This window comes from Lagenorhynchus albirostris, chromosome 11 (assembly GCF_949774975.1).
Source record: "Lagenorhynchus albirostris chromosome 11, mLagAlb1.1, whole genome shotgun sequence".
In the NCBI taxonomy this organism is placed as follows: domain Eukaryota; kingdom Metazoa; phylum Chordata; class Mammalia; order Artiodactyla; family Delphinidae; genus Lagenorhynchus; species Lagenorhynchus albirostris.
In genome coordinates, this window is record NC_083105.1 from 94,775,128 (window position 1) to 94,793,745 (window position 18,618).

Sequence of the window (18,618 nt, forward strand, 5' to 3'; positions counted from 1 at the left end):
TCGTCTCTCCTCTTTCCCGAGGAGCTCTCCCTTGTTATGTGGAAGGTTCCTTCCAGCCATGTGCGGCTTTGGGAGGGGTGCTCACTGGGCAGTAAGGAAGGAAAAGGACTCATTCTGACCCTCGAGATCAGCCCTAGGGATACGTGGGATGGTGCTGGTCAGAACCCCTGGCATCCCCACTTTGTACCAGAAGTGGGTCCTAGGCCTAAAGGAAAGCCCGTCGAGGCAGCTCCGAGAACCACATACGTGTATTCACAGCTCCGTCTCGTCATCCACACTCCAGAATCCTGTATTTCTTTCAGCTTAGAAGGTGGCTTCAGGGACTGAATGCCCTTGTTTGGGCGTTTCTGAGCAGCGAGATTTCTTAGGACACCTCAGAGAGGGTTCCGGATGATTAAAAGCCTCTCGGCCATCCCAAAGCTTCTGACCGGTTGGAAATTCCCTTGGTTAGTGAGCCTGTTCCTCAGAGTGGACAGAAAAGAGAGTTAGTAGAAGAAAGCGAGTGCTGGGGAAGGCGTGACCATCAGTTCTCGGCAGTGTTTTTTTTTTTTGTTTTGTGCTTTCGCTTTTTTGTTTTTTGCCAAGTTCCAGCAGCTGCTCTAGAGGACGTCCCAGGGATGTGGGGTAGAAGGACATATCAACACGTGTTTCTTAAATATTTTGCTTCGGGGAAAATCACTGACCTTGGAAAAGCATGCTAGCGTCCCACAGGTGCTACGGGAAATGACAGGGTTGCTGGAGACAAGTTTCACTACAAGCTGCCCCTGATGCTTTCAGCAGTTACAGATGCTTGTCGGCCCTGGTGGGGGGGGATGTGATAATAGAAAGACAAAGTGGTTTCTTGGAGTGATTTCTCCATTACTTTAGAGCTTTCAGTTACTTTGAGATTGACAGGAAGAAAGTATTAGATACGTCAGATGGTTTTTTTATGGTCATTATATCAGTATATGGAGTGAAGAATTGTGGCCCGAATTCCATTCACCTTCTCAGGGCCACCTTACCTAGGGAGCAGTGACTCTGGAGAAGGGGAAGGAGAGGACCTCCCCGAGGAACTGATAGAGGAAGCATCTTAATAAGCCCTTTTCCTCAAGCAAGAGGAGACCCAGACTGACCTGTGGGACCTAGTGACATGGACGTTAACAACGAAGACTCCGTCTCGGGAGAGGGCTGGACTCGGGGAAGCTGCCCTGGAGCTCAGTGGGCTCAGTTCTTCCTGTGGAGCAGCAGGCTCTGCTCCGGGACAGGCTAGCCTGGTAACCTTCAGCTTCTGCCGGGGAAGGGGGTCCTGTTAAGCCACTTCGACAACTGATTATCAGTGAGACCGGGGTCCCAAGCCTTCCAGTCCTGAAACTTAGAACCTGGGTCTGCAGTGGACTCGGCCTGTACTGGCCACATCTGCGGGCCCTACTCAGCCAGCGATCTTGACCCCTGACTGATCAACTTTCCCTCTTTTTAAGCCCAGCCAGTATTCTAAACCAAGTGATTAATATTTGACAGCCATGTGCCACATGCGAGTCTTCGATCAGTATCTTAAAATCTTAGTTAAACTTACGTTGTCATGTATCTTCTTCATTTGTTAGCTTAACCCCCCTCCTGGATTCTCTGTTTTCAAGCCGAGGACTGTGTCTTGTTCATCCCTGTGTTCCCCACAAGGCCTAGCACTTCTTCAGTTTTCAATGGATATCTGAAATATAAACGAGCTTACATGTAGGTTTATACCATTTGTGTTTCATATGACTTATTTTATTCATTTAGTTTAATTTGTAAGTGATTAAACAGCGATGAAACTAATCTGAAAGTGTAGCGAAAACGAGGATATTTTGACATAAATGATTTGCAAGTTGTCTTCGTTCAGGTAGAGCAAAAATATAGCTGCTATGGGAAAAGTATCTAATACGAAAATGTTTCCATCTATTTAAGCAGATTTCAACATGATTTTAAGATCTAATAAATACGCTAGTACAGGGAATCCCCCGGCGGCCCAGTGGTTAGGACTCTGAGTTCTCACTGCTGAGGGCCTGGGTTCAATCCCTGGTCGGGGAACTAAGATCCCACAAGCCACGTGGTGTGGCCAAAAAACAAAACAAAACTCTAGTACAATTAAACAGGGCTTGAATCCTGAGCTTTGATGAGGAGCTGCGAGCTCTAGAAAACCTAGTGCCACTCATAGGAGGATACAAGCCCTTGAATCCGTATGAATTGAGAACAGTTGAAATCATTTTTTTTGTACTTTAAATTGAGGGACTTCCCTGATGGCGCAGTAGATAGGAACCCACCTGCCAGTGCAGAGGACACGGGTTAAAGCCCTGGTCCGGGAAGATCCCACACGCCGCGGAGCAGCTAAGCCCGTGTGCCACAGCTACTGAGCCCGGGTGCCATAACTACTGAAGCTTGCGCGCCTAGAGGCCACGCTTTGCAATAAGAGAAGCCACCGCAATGAGAAGCTCGCGCACCGCAGTGAAGAGTAGCCCCTGCTCGCTGCAACTAGGGGATGCCCACGTGCAGAAACCAAGACCCAACGCAGCCAAAAACAAATAAATAAATTTATTTTTAAAAAAAATTAAATTGCTTATCCTGCTTAGCCATTAATAAGTCTCCCAGTAGTCTCCCGATAACCAAGCCAGATTAGACCATAGCATTGTTTCCCCCCCAGGGGATTAAAGGGTTTTACTATGAGTTGTAGCCTCATCTTAGCCAAAAAGAATGAACTTGGATCCCTTTGGAAAGTTGTCCCTCATCGTTGATGGATATAAACAGTTGCCAACCTTGACTTACTGATCAACTTTTTTGGTCTTGTTAACCTTCAGAAAACTAGTTCTCTCTAAAAAAGAATCTTGTTTCTTGGCCTTTATTCATTATATTACTTTATTTTACTTGCCTTTGTCTATTATCAGTATATTTCTAAGGGTGCTAGATTGAGAGCAAATATATTAGAAAAAAAGAAAAACCACCGAGTCGAGACTGTTTTTGCGTGTGCTGACACAGAGAAAACAGAATAAGCGGGTTCATTTAGTAGAAACAAAGATTGCTGTTCTATTATTTTCTTCTCTTTCCTCGCTGTTGTAACTCTGAGTAAAAGCAAAAGGGACCCACGAAAGTTTGCTAATTCTGCAGCACTCATTTCTACCCTGTGTTGAGGCACAGGATTGCCCTGCAGCCAAAAACCCTAACTGAATCACAGACCTCAGCCCTTTCATTTACAGACGAGGAAAATAACAGAGCCCTTGCGTGACTCTCCCCAGCTCTCCCTCTTCTCACTGTGCGCCCAGGCCCCTGTCTGCAGTAATTCCTGAGTCGTCTGGAATTCCCTCAGGAGGCTAGACTGAGAATCGGGTGCCCGCTTCAGATCAGGCCTGTGCTTTTGTGGTAGCTCTCTCTCAGCCTCTTTGTTTTTTTTTTTTTAGCATCTTTATTGGGGTATAATTGCTTTACAATGGTGTGTTAGTTTCTGCTTTATCTCTCAGCCTCTTTGTGAACTGCAGAGTCATATTCTTACTTCACATTTTATGGGAGAAGCAATGTATGAAAACAGACTGTATATAAAATTTTTAAGCATTAAATTTTTTCAGCTGGGGGGAATCATCAAATAAAAGTCTACTCTGTCCTGAGCTGAAATACCACTGCGGATAATGATGGAAGATACCATTGGGGTTAGTGTCAGGCGCAGTGCTGAGGGCTCTTAGAAACATTTTGTCTCCAAACACAGCTAAGGTCTTAGATTAATGTCTGCTGCGGCTAAAGGCCAAATACGTATTTCTTTGTTTTGAGTTAGAGCTGCTACTGTAGTTAGAGCTAGGAGTGAATAAAAATGTATTTGACTCTTGACACATTTTCAGTTTAACAGGAATCTAGATTCAGTCAGCAGTTCTGTGTGGTAAATGTGCAGCTTTGCTTTAGTGGAGCCAGTTACCTTCCTAATGCAAGTAGGGCAGAACCCGGTCCTACCGCTCACAGATTTGCTGTGCGCGCCGTTGTCATCATCCGTTCTCTCATCCAGTGTGGCGTTTCTTCTGTCCTTGTGTCTAGAGAAGGGAAATCTTCAATCCTCCCATTTCAGATCCTGTAGTAGCTGGTAAAAGAGATTGACGTTAATGGATTCCAGTCAAAGTACTGCAGTTGTTCAGGAATTGGCTCTTCTTGTGTTGAAAGAGCTGCGGTGAGGGCCACTGAAAACAGACTAAAAATAGGTACTGTTTCGCCCACTGGCTGCCGTGTAGTTGCTGGCTCTACTTCTCAGTTTGCATGAGGTTATCTAAACTGGCCCGTCTTTTCTCCAGTTCTTACCTGCCTGTGTGGTAACAAGCCAGCCCTGTCACTCCGCAGCTACCGGTGGCTAAGACATCATGCCTGAGGCTGTGTCTTTAACAAATGGACTGCAGACCAGGCTCGAGACAGTCCCTCACCCTGACATTTGGCACAAGCTACACAGAAGCACCCTGGGTGACAGTGGTGACATCAGTCTTCCCCTGCCCTGGTCATGTCATTTGTGTCCTGTCCATTCAGCTGGCCTCACTCACAGTGTTCGAGGGCTCCCTTGGGTGGGCCCCGGGGTGGGCCTGGGGGATAGGGTACTGGAAAAGTGCACATCTTGCCCCTGCCCTGGAGACCCCTCGGTTAATTTGGGGCAGCACGTCTGGAGCGGATGAAATAGAAGCAGATGACAGTGCGTCGAGTGATAAGGGGTGACTCGGTGTTGCCTGCAGGAGTTGGGGAAGGTTTGAGGGCGGCGGTGGAATTTTAATCGAACCTTGAAAAGTGAGTAAGATTTGGGTGGGGAGGGTCCTCTGTGGACTGACATCATTAAAAATGGCAGGAGTGAACACAGATTTTAGGAGGCAGCCAGGAGGCTGAGTGGACTTTTTTGACGGGAGGAAGGGGACTTGAGAGGAAGTGCAGTCAGGCTGCGCGGGCCCTTCAGCCTGGCAGGACGAGTCTGTGCTTTGCTGGGCTGGCCTGGGGAGCCTTTGGAGGCTCGGTGACACCTGTCACCTCTTGGCCACCAGACCTTTCTTCTGGCCTCCCTGCGCTATGCTTCCAACTCAGGCCCACATCAGCCCCTCAGACCTGCCCCGGGACCCTCTTCCCTGCTCTCTCACCCTGTCTTGCTGCCTCTCTGCCCTTTCCTCGCACCCTCGCCAACGTTACGTCTCTCTTTGATATTTTCAGCGTAACTGTGATTATATCACTCCCCAGCCTAGTCTGCATCAGTGCTCTTAGGGAAAATTCCAGAACCCTTCCCCGACTCCGAAGCCCTGCAGTGACGGCTCGTGCCTGCCTCTGTGCCCTCATCTCGTGCCGCTCTCCGTCCTCGGGGTGTGTGTGTGTGTGTGTGTGTGTGTGTGTGTGTGTGTGTGTGTGTGTGTGTGTGTGTGTGTGTGTGTGTGTGTGTGTGTGTGTGTGTGTGTGTGTGTGTGTGTGTGTGTGTGTGTGTGTGTGTGTGATTTTAGCACTTCAGCCTCAGGTGCCCGAGACCTGCAGCCTCCTCCTCCAAGTGTCCCCCTCTCCCCATGTACCTGGGTGTCTCCTACTGGATTCACGGTGGCCGTCAAGCCCCCCCGGCTCCCAGGCACAGTTGGGTGTCCTCTTGTCACACGCACTCCTTTGGCCACCCACCATAATTAGCCAATTATTCATCTAATTATTTGGTTGAAGTTTGTCCCACCGAACTGTCAATTCCAGAGAGGACCTCTGTCGTGGTCACGGTCCCATCAGCCAGCGCCGTGTCCGGCTCGCAGCAGTGCCCACGGCACGGCTCTGCACCCTCCTGTGGGTGCCAGTGGTCTCCAGGGTTGTTTGGCTGACAAACAGGGACCCTTTCCTTCCCGCTGCTCCGCCGCATCTGCTGGGAGGCGGTGCGCTTGGCCCCGGAGGAGGACGGCTGCCAGAGTGGACACACCCCAGGGGGTCCCGGGAGGGCCTGCTCGTGGTGGATTAGGAAGCCTGAGCTTCACGGGAAAAGGCCCAAGAAGTGAGCTGTGTGGTGACCCGTGCGCAGTTCACACGTCAGGCAGATGGGACTCCGAAGGGTCGTCCTCCGGAGACCAGACTCCCATTCGCTTTTCCTCGGGACTCAGAGCTTCGTCTCCCGATGGATAGTCTCGTGAGGCCTTGCCCCCGACGGTCACCAGGGGCACATCCGGCAGCCGCTTCATCCTTAGCCGGGATCTGATGATAGTTGGTCCAGTGCGTTTCCTGAGAGCTGTGCCCCTGGTCCCCTGAGCCCTGGATGTCGTACCGGACTCTGTCGTCCTGAGCCGCCGAGGGAACCCACCTCTCGTGGAAAGTTCCCTGGACGTGATAGAAGCACCCTGAGGACTCACTGGGGCTTCTGGGTGATGAAAGCAGAATTTACCAAGTCTCCCCTTTTAACCTTTCGTAGCAGAGAAATGCTTTCCTTGCCCTGTGCCGCTTTGCTCACCCTGAGGGTCCTCTGGGGCCTTGTGGTCAAGGAGTAGGAAGCAGGTTCTGGGCTCACACCCAGGCCCGCAGAGCCTTCAGCTCTGAATGGAATCAGGAAGTCGTTTTTTTTTTTGGTTTTTTTTTTTTTTGTGATACGCGGGCCTCTTACTGTTGTGGCCTCTCCCGTTGCGGAGCACAGGCTCCGGACGCGCAGGCTCAGCGGCCATGGCTCATGGGCCCAGCCACTCCGCGGCATGTGGGATCCTCCCAGACCGGGGCACGAACCCGTGTCCCCTGCATCGGCAGGCGGACTCTCAACCACTGCGCCACCAGGGAAGCCCCAGGAAGTCCTTTTGAACGCCCAAAATACACAAGACTTATGTCCATCAACAGCTATTCATTGTATCAAGGGAGGAGTCAATAAACATTTAATTATGTGCCAAGCACTGTGCTAAATGCAGAGGTGATTGCAGAGGAATGTGAGACACAATTCTTATGCAGACAGTTCACAGGGTATTATAGCCGGAGAGGTAAGAGGTCACCACACACACACACACACACACACACACACACACACGGAAAGAGAATTCACAATTACCAGGTTAATGGTAAATTCTTACTGCCGTGTGATGGCTGTGTGTGTGTGTGTATTTTTTGGCTGCGTGGCTTGTGGGATCTTAGTTCCCTGACCAGCGATCGAGCCTGTGCTTCCTGAAGTGGACGCATGGAGCCCTGACCCCTGAACTGCCAGGGAATTCCCATGGCTATACCTTTTATAGAAGTTCTAAGTTGGCAAGACCATATTTAAATACACTGGTCAGGGAAGAATTTTTTTTAATACAGCAGAATTTTAAAAAATGCAACAGAATAGAATTGAAACTAGAGGGACTTCCCTGGTTGTTACCAGAGGCTGGAGATGAGAAAGCCCAGGTGTGGTGGGAAAACAGTAAGAAGATGAATGGGCCTGGGCCATGGTGGTGGGTAGAATAGGGACAGTGAGGGTGGACAGTAGAGTGGGATCAGGTGATGAAGGGCTTGAGTGTCTGATCAGGAATTTTGAATTGTATTCTGTGGGTATTTGGGAGCAGAGGATACATCAACACTTTATCTCAGGACCTTAATCTGGCCGCAGAGTGGAAACAAGTTGGGAAAAGGACGGACAGATCAGAGAGAGCTGTTCCTGAATTTATCTAGCAGTGCGGCATGGAGCTTGTGGGCTGGGGGTGGGGGGGAGGAGGCGGGGACAGACAGACGGACCTCGCAAAAGCAAGTCTGAGTGTTGGCATGCCAGATGGCTGCTGCTGAGGTGACGGGGAGAACGGGGCAGACGCGAACAGGGTACAGAGCCAAGGAGGGCGAGATGTGGGCTTGGAAGTTATTTCAGAAGTATCGATAAGTCTTTCAAGGGAAAATGACCAAAAGAGGATTGAAAACGTTAGGTTGGAGTTTGGGACGTCAAGCCCCCAAATGCAACCTTGGAAATCTTCGATTTTCAGGTGAACATGAGCAAAGGTGATCTCCTTAGTAACCTCCTCCTTCCATGCTGATGGAAGCAGAGGCCTTCTAGGTGCTTCCTCCTCAGGAAGCCCCAGGCTGCTGTTCGCTTGGCCGTAGCTTCACGTCTTAAAGTCACTGGAGGACCAGTCGGGTGGCCTCTGGGAACCTCTCTCCTGCTTATAGAGCTTGTTGCCTTTGCTTAGCCAAGGGTGGATTCTGGCCGTAGTTCCTTTTGATTGGTCGTTCTGGTTGTGCTGTTCAGAACAACCTTTGTTTGAAGGCAGGTATTGAGAGTCCTGCCTGGCTGTGCGTGTGTGCGTGTGTTTGTGTGTGTTGAAGAAGAGCCTCTGGGTATAGTTACGTATTGCCAATTTGAAAGATCAGTAAGAGTAAAAAATACCACTCGACATCTTCTGAGAACTCTTTACTAAACAACACTTCTGGATTTTGCCAGTCGAATTGATCTAGATAACATTATCTTGAGGAATGTAAGATTTAGACATTATGAGACACGAGAACTCTTGTAAGTTGCATTATTTTAGTATTTAGTGCTTTTTTTACGCTAGTATTTTGAAATTTTTTAATTCGTTTATCGTGTGTTTGATAACTGTGTTAATCCAAAAATCAGCTAGAGGGCTTCCCTGGTGGCGCAGTGGTTAAGAATCCGCCTGCCAGTGCAGGGGACACGGGTTCGAGCCCTGGTCCGGGAAGATCCCACATGCCGCGGAGCAGCTAAGCCCGTGCACCACAACTACTGAGCCTGCGATCTAGAGCCCACGAGCCACAACTGATGAGCCCGTGAGCCACAACTACTGAGCCCGCGATCTAGGGCCCACGAGCCACAACTGATGAGCCCGTGAGCCACAACTACTGAGCCCGCACGCCACAACGAAGAATAGCTGCTGCTCACCGCAACTAGAGAAAGGCCGATGTGCAGCAATGAAGACCCAAAGCAGCCAAAATAAATAAATAAATAAATTTATTTATTTAAAAAAAGAGAGATGGGATTGTTTTGTTTAAAAAAAAATTAGCTAGAATGTCCCATTCCCCAGCTGTGCCAGGGGATAGGTTGTTCTCATACAGAGTGAGCTTTTTTGGGGGTGTTATTTATGGGGCAGGTTTTACGAGTTGGAGGCTACTTCTCAGGCTTCCTGGAGGATCTCCACAGAAATGCATGTCTGTCCACCATCCTGTCAGGTGGATGGAGGAGATGGAATGAGAGTTTAAAATGAGCGTTCCACGTCATTTGGGATTTTTCTCTTCTGGGCTGCTCAGCGGAGAGTTGACTAGCTAGGACATAATTGCTGCTGCTGTTGCTGAGGAAAGTGCGCCATGCTCTCTACCCCCCTGGAAATGATCGATCAAGCCTGTGTGGTTGGGCTCACCCAGACCAACCTATGTGCATTGGAAAAGTACAGTTACATATTTTTGTTTGCTTTCTTCGGAGGTACAAAATTATGTTGCCTTTCCTTTGCCTTTCATGTCAGTAGTTTCAGCTTTCCATGTATACAGTCCACTGACCCTGGGAGAACTGTGACCATGCTTGTGTGTTTTTAAATGGTTAGAGGGTAAAGTTGCCTGAATCAGTCACTTCAGACTAAAGTGCAAAATAGTTATTCATGAGAGCAATTAAAATACTTGCAAAATACACATTTCAGCATTTCATTGTTTAATATTAGGGTTGTCTCCTTTGTGTAATAGCAAAGCCCAGATTTTATTTTCAGTGTGGAGAGAACTGTTCTCTACAGGTGCAGGAATACTTCACTTATATCCTTCACATAGGGCTTCCCTGGTGGCGCAGTGGTTGAGAGTCTGCCTGCGATGCAGGGGACACGGGTTCGTGCCCCGGTCCGGGAAGATCCCACATGCCGCGGAGTGGCTGGGCCCGTGAGCCATGGCCGCTGAGCCTGCGCGTCCGGAGCCTGTGCTCCGCAACGGGAGAGGCCACGACAGTGAGAGGCCCGCGTACTGCAAAAAAAAAAAAAAAAATTCCTTCACATACATTCTAGAATAAGTAAATGAATGGGTCGTATTTATGTCCCAAAAAGGGGGTCTTTGTTTTACAAAAGGGTTAAGCTGCATGAGAACTATATTTAAAAGCTGAAATTATATAAACTGTGAAAATGGTTTAATGTACAGAAATTAAATTTGCATATGACTTTAGAAAAATATCTTTCATAAAGTAGAGCTTTGTGTAAATAGATTTCTGTACGTAGCCATGGAACTCATCCCCAGTATGGGAAGGGGCTACCTTTAATCCCCCTTCCCAGCTTAGGCAGCTCTGTCAGCTGATAAAGCTCTTAGGACTTGCTCCCCATTTGAACTGAAGCATAAGTGAGCAGCCCTGTTTCTCCCTGCAAGGAACTGTCTTCAGGGTCATGGAATTGACATTTATCTCTGGTTTGACTAAAAGGATACGGATACATTTTGAGAATTTGCGTCTGAAAATTAACATTGCTAATCTGTAGTAAAGTGCTACTTTTGTGAATATTCCTTTATTTTAAGAAACAACTCTGTGATTTATAACTGCAAGGGTCAGAGGGAAGAGAAAACCGACCAGTTAGAATTGTTTAGTGGCATCGTTTTATGTATTTTATTTTACATGGCAGACTTTTTTTGCCTCTGAAAATGGAATGGTGGTTGACATTGGCTTTTATAGAAAATTATATTTATGGTTTGAATTGTGAAGGAGGTACTCTTAAGGGAAGAAGTATTTCCTGGCTGAATGAGAAGAAAGTGATATACAAATTATGAATGGCTTTAAGCTGTACCAGGTGTTTTCTCCGTCCAAAGTAATATGTATGTTTTTATTTATAAATATGCATTCTACAGGTAAATTTGTGGAAGACTAACAGAAATACGGATTTTTAACATTGCAGTTTGTCTGCCTGTTCATCCAAGTCTGTAGAGGCCAGTGGTGTCCGTATGTCTATCTGCTGGTCTCCCCACCCGCCTTTCTCTACAGGCCAGGGTGTCTGCATATGTGTCTTCCTTCCTCTTAAAACAAACACTCCTAGCTCAAGGGGCCAAAGCCGGTACAGCGTTCTGAGATTCAGGTCTGTCTTAGGGAAGCACACGTGCGTTGTTCGACTTTCTATTCTCTCCATTCCTAGATGATAAGCAGCATAAAATCTAGGGACAGGAGAAACTTGGCAAGATTGGACGGTGAGTCAGATACTTGAACGACTTTAAAAAATATTTTTAAACTTTTTCAAGAAGCGTGTCAGTTTCTCAGTACTGCTTTCACAGTAAACAAGCGGAGATCATGAACTGGGGTTGTGTCTTCTTGTCATAATAGGATCTAACTCAGGGTCTGGGGACAGCAGAGTTGGGACAAGGGCAGAGATGACTCTTGATTCTGTGTGTCAGCCATTTGTAACAGAAAGTTTACGTAGATGAATTGTACTTGTCTTCTTGTAAGAGGAAGAGGGACATTTCAGACATATTTCAAAACTGAGTTGCCGATGAGGCTACAGATAGTTTCTCGAGGGTTCGGGTAAGTCAGGCAGTGTCTCATCTGTTGTTAATTAATGAAATGAAACTGGGGTCACTGGAGTCCAACGATGAATGAAAGGTCAGCGAATGGAAAAAACTGTCAATAAAGGAGGATGTCAGCAGAGTGGAACATTGTCAGAGATAAAGATCAGGGAGAACGTACTCTTTGGCTGAGGTAGTGTTGTGTGGAAGTTACCAGGAGTCCTGGTTTGGGACATTTCAAGCCAGCCTGAGCACTAGATGAATGCTCTGATTTCGCAAAATCTGTGAAGTATTTTAAGGCTGTTTGGATTTGTGCTGCTAGAGATTAGTTGAAAAAATTTGTAAGGAAGAAAAAAAGTTTCTGTTTGTTTTATAATGTGTTATTGCTGTTTTGTTTGGCTTTGGGGTTTTGTTTTGAGGCTGAATAGTGGCTGCTTTCTCTCGTTTTTTTTTTTTTTTCTGTTTTCTTAGAATTTTCTAGAGCCACACTCACATTTTACTTGTTAGGACCACCAAAGTTAGAAGCGATTTAGGATAAAATGAATGATAGAGCTGCACTTCAAACAGCCCAGGCTGGCCGGCCTTCAGTTTATGATTGTTGGAGATTGTTGAGCGTAGTTCGGTGGAGGATGGGCTGAAAGTCACCGAGACGCCGCAACTGTCTCACCACCGATTCACAAACTGTGATCGTAAGCCGGCCATGACCGTGTTTTTCGTATCCCCCGCTAGTTCTTCCTCAGCTTTGTTACTGGTCTCGTGTGACTCACACTTACAGAGTTCTTGTTTCTCTGGTCAGGTCAGATCTCCTTCCCTTTTCTCTCCCTCATCGAGGTTTTTGAACCATGTGGCTTTGGGGAAGCAAGGCTCTTCCGTCAGTTTGGGAGAGGCCCGTGGCCATTTTCAGGCTGGTGAAATGAGACTAAAATGAGGGCAGGACCCCAGAGATGTCAGCAGGCTGTCCCCACATCCTAGAGAGCGTTGCAGTTAATTCCATGGTGTTTAGAGACACGGCTTAGCAGAGCGAGTGAGAGTACAGTCTCGAGCCGGGCTCACGTCCAGCCCTGTTGATTATCACCCGGCGTCTTTCTGAACCTCTCTTTCCTTATCTGTAAAGTGGGAGTAATCGAAGCACCTACCTCATGGGGCAGTTGTAAAGACTGAACAAACCCTTGTAAAGTGCTTAGAGCAACGCTTGTCACATAGTAAATGTCCAGTAACTCTGGGAGTCCTTACATTATTTATAAATATGATGACATAAGTTTCAGATGGAATTCAAGTGGCGTTTCCTTGGATTGCCTGGTTTCTCTGTTCTCTGAGAACATTTACTGGACTCTCGTTTTGTTGGATTTAAATGAGAGATCATCCCATGAACTGTTTTGGAAACAGAATAGGAAAAAACATGAAAACAGTTCTTTAGAGAAACACCAGAACAACAAAAGTTAATGGAAGTTAAAATTTGAATTATAATCACAATAGTGACCGTCAGTTATCACGTTGGGTAGGTGTAACATAGGCAGATAACGTATAGACTCTTTAACATCTATTATTACAAGAACTGCTTTGAGGGAAAAACTCACCTTAAATAACTGCATTATGCAGTTAAGAGACTGAAAAGGACAAAACATTAATGAAATAAAACGATAAATCCTAAACAGTGACAGGCACATACGTATGCCAATATTAACTGACCCCTTTTTTGAGATTGCCGTGGCTTATACTTTAGGTGTAGGGATTCTAATTTACTTCATTTCAGTAGCTGCGACAGCCCTAGCACAGCATTTCCTTGAGTGTTGAGTTCCACCAGCTTAGATTTTAAGAGATTTTAGTGGGGGAAATGGGAGGGGAAATTCCATGGTCAAATAAGTTTGGGACCCTTAAATTAAATGAAAGTAAACTAGTTTCCTTAGAGATTTTTTTTCAGAGCTTTTAATACGTGTGCTGTGAGTCTCCCAGGGAGACGTGATATGCAGTGTTTCTGTTACTTTTTGGACCGATATCCCGTCTGTCAGCTTCCTGCAAGGACGCCAGCGCCCTGGAGCAGACTCTGGGAAATGCAGCCTTAGAAGCATGACTGTTTTCGCTTTGTCTCAGGTGTATCCTACCGAGGTGTAGCTGCAGATCAGGGGTGGAGGAGGGGGGCCCCCAGATGAAGCTGGGCACTCGATGTCGGATCACCGTACCACGGAGGGCTCCCTCTGCGCGGGCACAAAGCACTCATGCATATCAGCTAATTCAGTCCTCTGACAGCTCTGTGAGGCGGGTGTGATCCTTATTCCCATTTTACGGACAGGAAACTGATAGCCAGAGGGCGTAAGTCACTTGTCCAAACAGCTAGAACATGGTGAAGCCAGGACACAGACTCAGGTACAGGGGCCTCTGCGCGCCCTCCCTCTGCTGTACGGCCGCGGGGCTCACGTGCGTGTGGCTTGTATGCTGCGTGTGTGCACAGGGCGGACCGGTGGTGGTGAGAGAACAGCACGAAAGTGTGAGGTGACCGTGAGTTTTGTGTGGCTGGAGAGCGCGTTTGGAAAGGGCAAGAAATGCAACCTTAACGCTGAACAGGTACAGGTCCCCAGGGCCTCGTCGGTCCCGCAAAGAAAGGTGGGGTTTCTATAATGGAACCCCCTGCTCTTTCTGTCAGGTTACCTTAAGAACTTTAATAAGCAAACTGCTTAAGGGTAAAAACAGTGCAGGCGCTTGGCTTGGAGGCTAGGATGCACACCTGCATTTGCAGGCGGCGCGGTTGTCGTCACCGACTTGCTGCTGTCCTAGCTTGCTGTACCGCGCTCCCCATGCTGGGCACAGACAGTGGACGCAGGAGTCCCGAGGGTCATGCTTACGTTGAACATAATACAGGGGATAAAAACGGGTGACACCGCCCCCATCAACTCCCTGCACTTCCGCAGTTTTTGAGGGCATATTTTATATGTCTCTGGAAGCGCAGGAAAGGCTAATGGAATGTAGCTCAAGGAGATGGAGATAAATATTTAGTGAGATTTTAGGGTCCTTTTTAAGATTTTATTTTATTTTTTATTGGAGTATAGTCGCTTTACAATGTTGTGTTAGTTTCTTGCCATATAGCAAAGTGAATCAGTCATATGTATACATATGTCCACTCTTTCTGAGAGTTCCTTCCCATTTAGGTCACCACAGAGCACTGAGTAGGGTTCCCTGTGCTATACAGTAGGTTCTCATTAGTTATCTATTTTATACACAGTAGTCGGTATATGTCAGTCCCAACTAGGGTCCTTTTTAAGGCTTGATTAAAGAGGTAGAAATGAGGCTGCTCTGTCTTCTTAACTGTTTTTTAATTTAGTAGTATTAAAATATACACATATTCCCTATAATCCAGATGTCTTTGGTTCCGAGTTTAGATGTAGTGACTAGGGAGGGTCTGGATAGTGAGGGATTCATCTGAAAACGTATCAGAATGTATTCAGTTCTTGGGTCTGGGTTTGGATAGCAAGGAAGATTTAGATTGGAAAACCCAGTGAAGACCTTGTTCATCTTTTCTTTTCTGAAAGGAGGTGAGAGTGTCTCCTTAGCCCATAGATTTCTCTTCATTAACAGGTAGTGAGATTGTGACCTAATGAAGATCCTAGAGTAGGTCATTTTAAGGAAGGGACTGGAAAACACTGAATTCCGCTGAGTCCAGAAATCTTGCCACGAGGCGTCCATGTAACCTGAGCGGTTAGGGTCTGTCGGCCCTTGTTCACAGCGCTCAGCCAGTGAACAGGAGACCCCGGAATCGGGGGTCATTATGTGACCCTTCATATAGAGAATATTTGTAAGAGTAAGGGGAGTATGTGGTATCTTTGAAATATAAAACTATACAGTAGGAAGATTTAAAGTTCATTCTAGAAGGAGCTCTTAACTCTGTCCATTTTATTTTGAAGAAGTCACGTCTGGCCTCAGTTCATGTGTTTTTGTATCCGCACTTTGCATCTGTCTTGGCTCGGTTATCTGCTACTTTCAGTCCTCTTTAAGTCACACGAAATAGGACAGGGAGCGGGGGAAGACGTAGGATGCGTGGAGGTGAAGGGAGTGAGAGCGAGGGGGTGAGTCACTAAGTGCCTTCCGGGCCTGGGGTCACTTTCGTGGGCTTGCAAAGCCGGGGCTGGTGCTGGATTGTACCCCAGACCGAGCAGCTGTGGACGGGGCTCCACTTCCATCTGTGGGATCTGATTGTTCTTTTCAGACAACTGTATTTGAGTAGTTAGCAGAAGGCTGGTTTTCATCTTTATGCACGGCGTAACTGTACCCTGTCTGTCCTTAGGTGGGTTTGCCGAGTTCTCCCGCTGTTTCCCTGGCCTCTGTGAAGGAAAATCCACCCTAGTCCCCACCTGCATTTCTCAGCCTTGCTTACCTGTTGCCAACATTGGGCCAACCCGAATTCTGCCCAATCTCTATCTTGGCTGCCAGCGAGATGTCCTCAACAAGGTGGGTGCTTTGAACATAACCTTCATTGCAGGGTTTCTTGACAGCAGCTGGAGAAGCACTGGGCTGCCGGCGGGCTGTCCTTTCAGGCACACGCACCCCGTGTTCTTAGTGCAGCTCCCCTGTGAGCAGCCCAGCGGCCGTACCATCCTCCCCAGTGCCGTCTGCTGTGACGTTCTGCTCGCTGTAGGAAGGCTAAGCCGTTGTCAAGTGTGCTGTTCTTACAGGTCCAGGAGACCTGCGGTTGGGCACACCCAGGAAGGCTCATGCCGCCTAGATGATTTCACATATAGAGATGTATTTATTTACTGCAGCAACTAGAAAGGGACTCGGGTTGGCTTGGACTGAGGAAGATCTCATGATGACTCCTGGCTAGAGGGGCAGGGAGGGGGGTAAAAGGATGGTGAGGACCAGCGCTAAGAAGACGCTCTGCAGGCGCCCCGCCTGAGGCCCCTTGGAGCAGTTTGGTTGAGAAAGAAGAGGGAGGACCATAAATAACTGGATGAAAAGGATGTGAGCTGTTCTGAACCAGGTGTATCCAACGGAGGAGCCGTGTTGATTGCTTGAGGCCATTATATATAACGGTACACACATGACAGCGGTAGAACTAAGATCCGTCTGTCTCCACTGCTTATATGCTCTTAACAAGTGGTGCTAGAAAACAGTGCTCTAACTGCCTGGAAAGTGGTTTGTCTCTAAAACCTCTTGTTTACATCACCTCTAATTGAAAAAGCAATCAAAGATCTTAATTCAACCGCTGGTGATCTGCAAGTGCTGCTTTTTGGGTATTTCTGCTTGAGGAGCTGAAACAATTGGGCTGACCGTAAGATAAGCTTCCAGGTGGGCTTGCTTTACTTTAGCACGTGGAGAGCAAAAACACCCTCTCACTGGGCAGCAAGGAGGCATTCTTTTTGCTCTCTTCTTCTTTTTTGTTCTCAAAACTCCTGCCTCTTCAGAATTTTGCCTGGACATTTTTGCTAACATGTCTGCTCGTTCTGTGAGGTATTTGAAATTTGATAGCTTATGCTTGCACTGAGCCTTTCTGGTGGGGTCACGATGTCTTTGAGCACGTGCATTTTATTAGTTCTCTTTGAGAGATAAGCAAACTATGTCACAGAAAGCAAAATTAATTTCCTAAAGTCACATGCAACCCTGGGGCAAACCCAGAGGTGCTTTATTTAATCCTTAGATCAGCAAATAAAACAAAATGAAATAAAGTTCCTAGTTAAGGATCCTGTTCAGAATTCCCCCCAGTAAAACTTAACCGGTCACTGGCAGGTGATTTACAAGTAGTTATGTGACAGGTCCTTTCTGTTACTTCTGACATTCAGTGCAGTGGTACCTTGATTTTGCTGCATACCTTTTCCAGGTTTAACAAATGTGTCAGTTAACAGCTAAGTGAGGCCTGCAGAGTGAGAGCAGTTAAACTGGAACCTGAAGTTGAGGTGTGCTGGGGGCTGATAGTTTTCTGTTTTTAATTGGCCTCTACATGTCTGTGTGCTAAACAGGATAGGCACACAGATGCCTTGAAAGGAAATGGTTGTAGGGGGAGAATGGGTTTATGCAAGCTCATGGGGAAACAGGTTGAGCAAGGAGTCATTGGGGAAGACCGTGAGAAAGCTGCTTTGGGAGCTGCTGACGTGCAGACTAGGGAGTGGTGAGAAGAGTGCTCTCAAGGTGGCGAGTAGAGATTTCTATGTACGTAACCTCTAGATTCACTGTTGAGCAGAGTCCTAGTGCTGGAGGGGATCTTACAGGTCATTTAGTCAGCCTCCTTCGTTCGATAATGAGGAAATCGTAATTCCAGAAATGTTAAATAAATTCCACCACATCACCCCGCTGATGGGTCTTAGAACTGGATGTGCCTCTCTTTCGAAACAGCATAAACTCATCTCCCTGCTCCACTCTCTGGTTTAAACTTCCCAGGAGAAATAATGTGCTCTCTTCTTCTGGAAGATCTCCAGAGATGAAGATTTTATAATCTCCCCTGATAGTACGTTCCTTTTTAGTCAAACTTAGAAGTTTCTAAGAACAACCACCACAAGACCACTAATCTTATTAGTCATCTTCCTATTTATTTATTTATTTGTAATAAAGTGCCACTAAAATATGTTAAAAGCATGTCACGGAAAATTTCTGGGGAGGGTAATAGTGTTTATCATTTAAAATGCTAGGCTCTTTATGTCACTGCATTTAACCCTCATAATAGGATTTGGAGGTAGGTTGGCTCTGAGTTATGTCACTTACTTACCCAAGATTTTGTGGCTAGAAAGTCATTGACCTCAAAGCTAGTGAGTGACAGAGACCTCCTCAAACCCAAACTACTCTGGCTCTAAGTCCTGTGTTTGTAGAACACCAGAAATCCTCATCGTCTGGAAATTGAAATCTCTGTAACAGGCTGTCACGAAGGACTGACAAGTCTTAACAGTCTGTTGAATCACAGCTGAGATTTGTTTCCTCCTGCTTTGTCTACAGCATGTTCTATACCAGCATCATCCCACAGAAGTATAATGCAAGCCACATATATAATCTAGAATGTTCTGATAGCCTTATTTAAAAAGTTAAAGAAAAACCCAAGTGAAATTAATTTTAATGACATTCATCACCGTATGTCTAGAATATTACCGTTTCAACATGCAATCAATATAAAAAATTATTGGCACTTTACAGTTTTTGGTACTAGGTCTTTGAAATCTGGTGTGTGTCTTATGGACTCTCACTGTGGACGTGCCACATGTGCCTGTGCTTCCACAGATCAGACGGTGCAGGTCAATACTCTCAGCATGTGATTGTTTTTACTTAGGTCTC

At 46.8% G+C, this 18,618-nt stretch overlaps 1 protein-coding gene across 1 annotated transcript in view; it reads left to right on the plus strand.

Moving 5' to 3' along the window:
• The window catches only part of DUSP16 (dual specificity phosphatase 16), an 85,577-nt gene that overhangs the window by 40,921 nt on the left and 26,038 nt on the right, over nucleotides 1-18,618 (plus strand). The window contains exon 6 of the mRNA XM_060166855.1: nucleotides 15,650-15,813. Within this exon, the coding sequence (XP_060022838.1) occupies nucleotides 15,650-15,813 (164 nt within the window). The remainder of the gene's footprint in view (nucleotides 1-15,649; nucleotides 15,814-18,618) is intronic.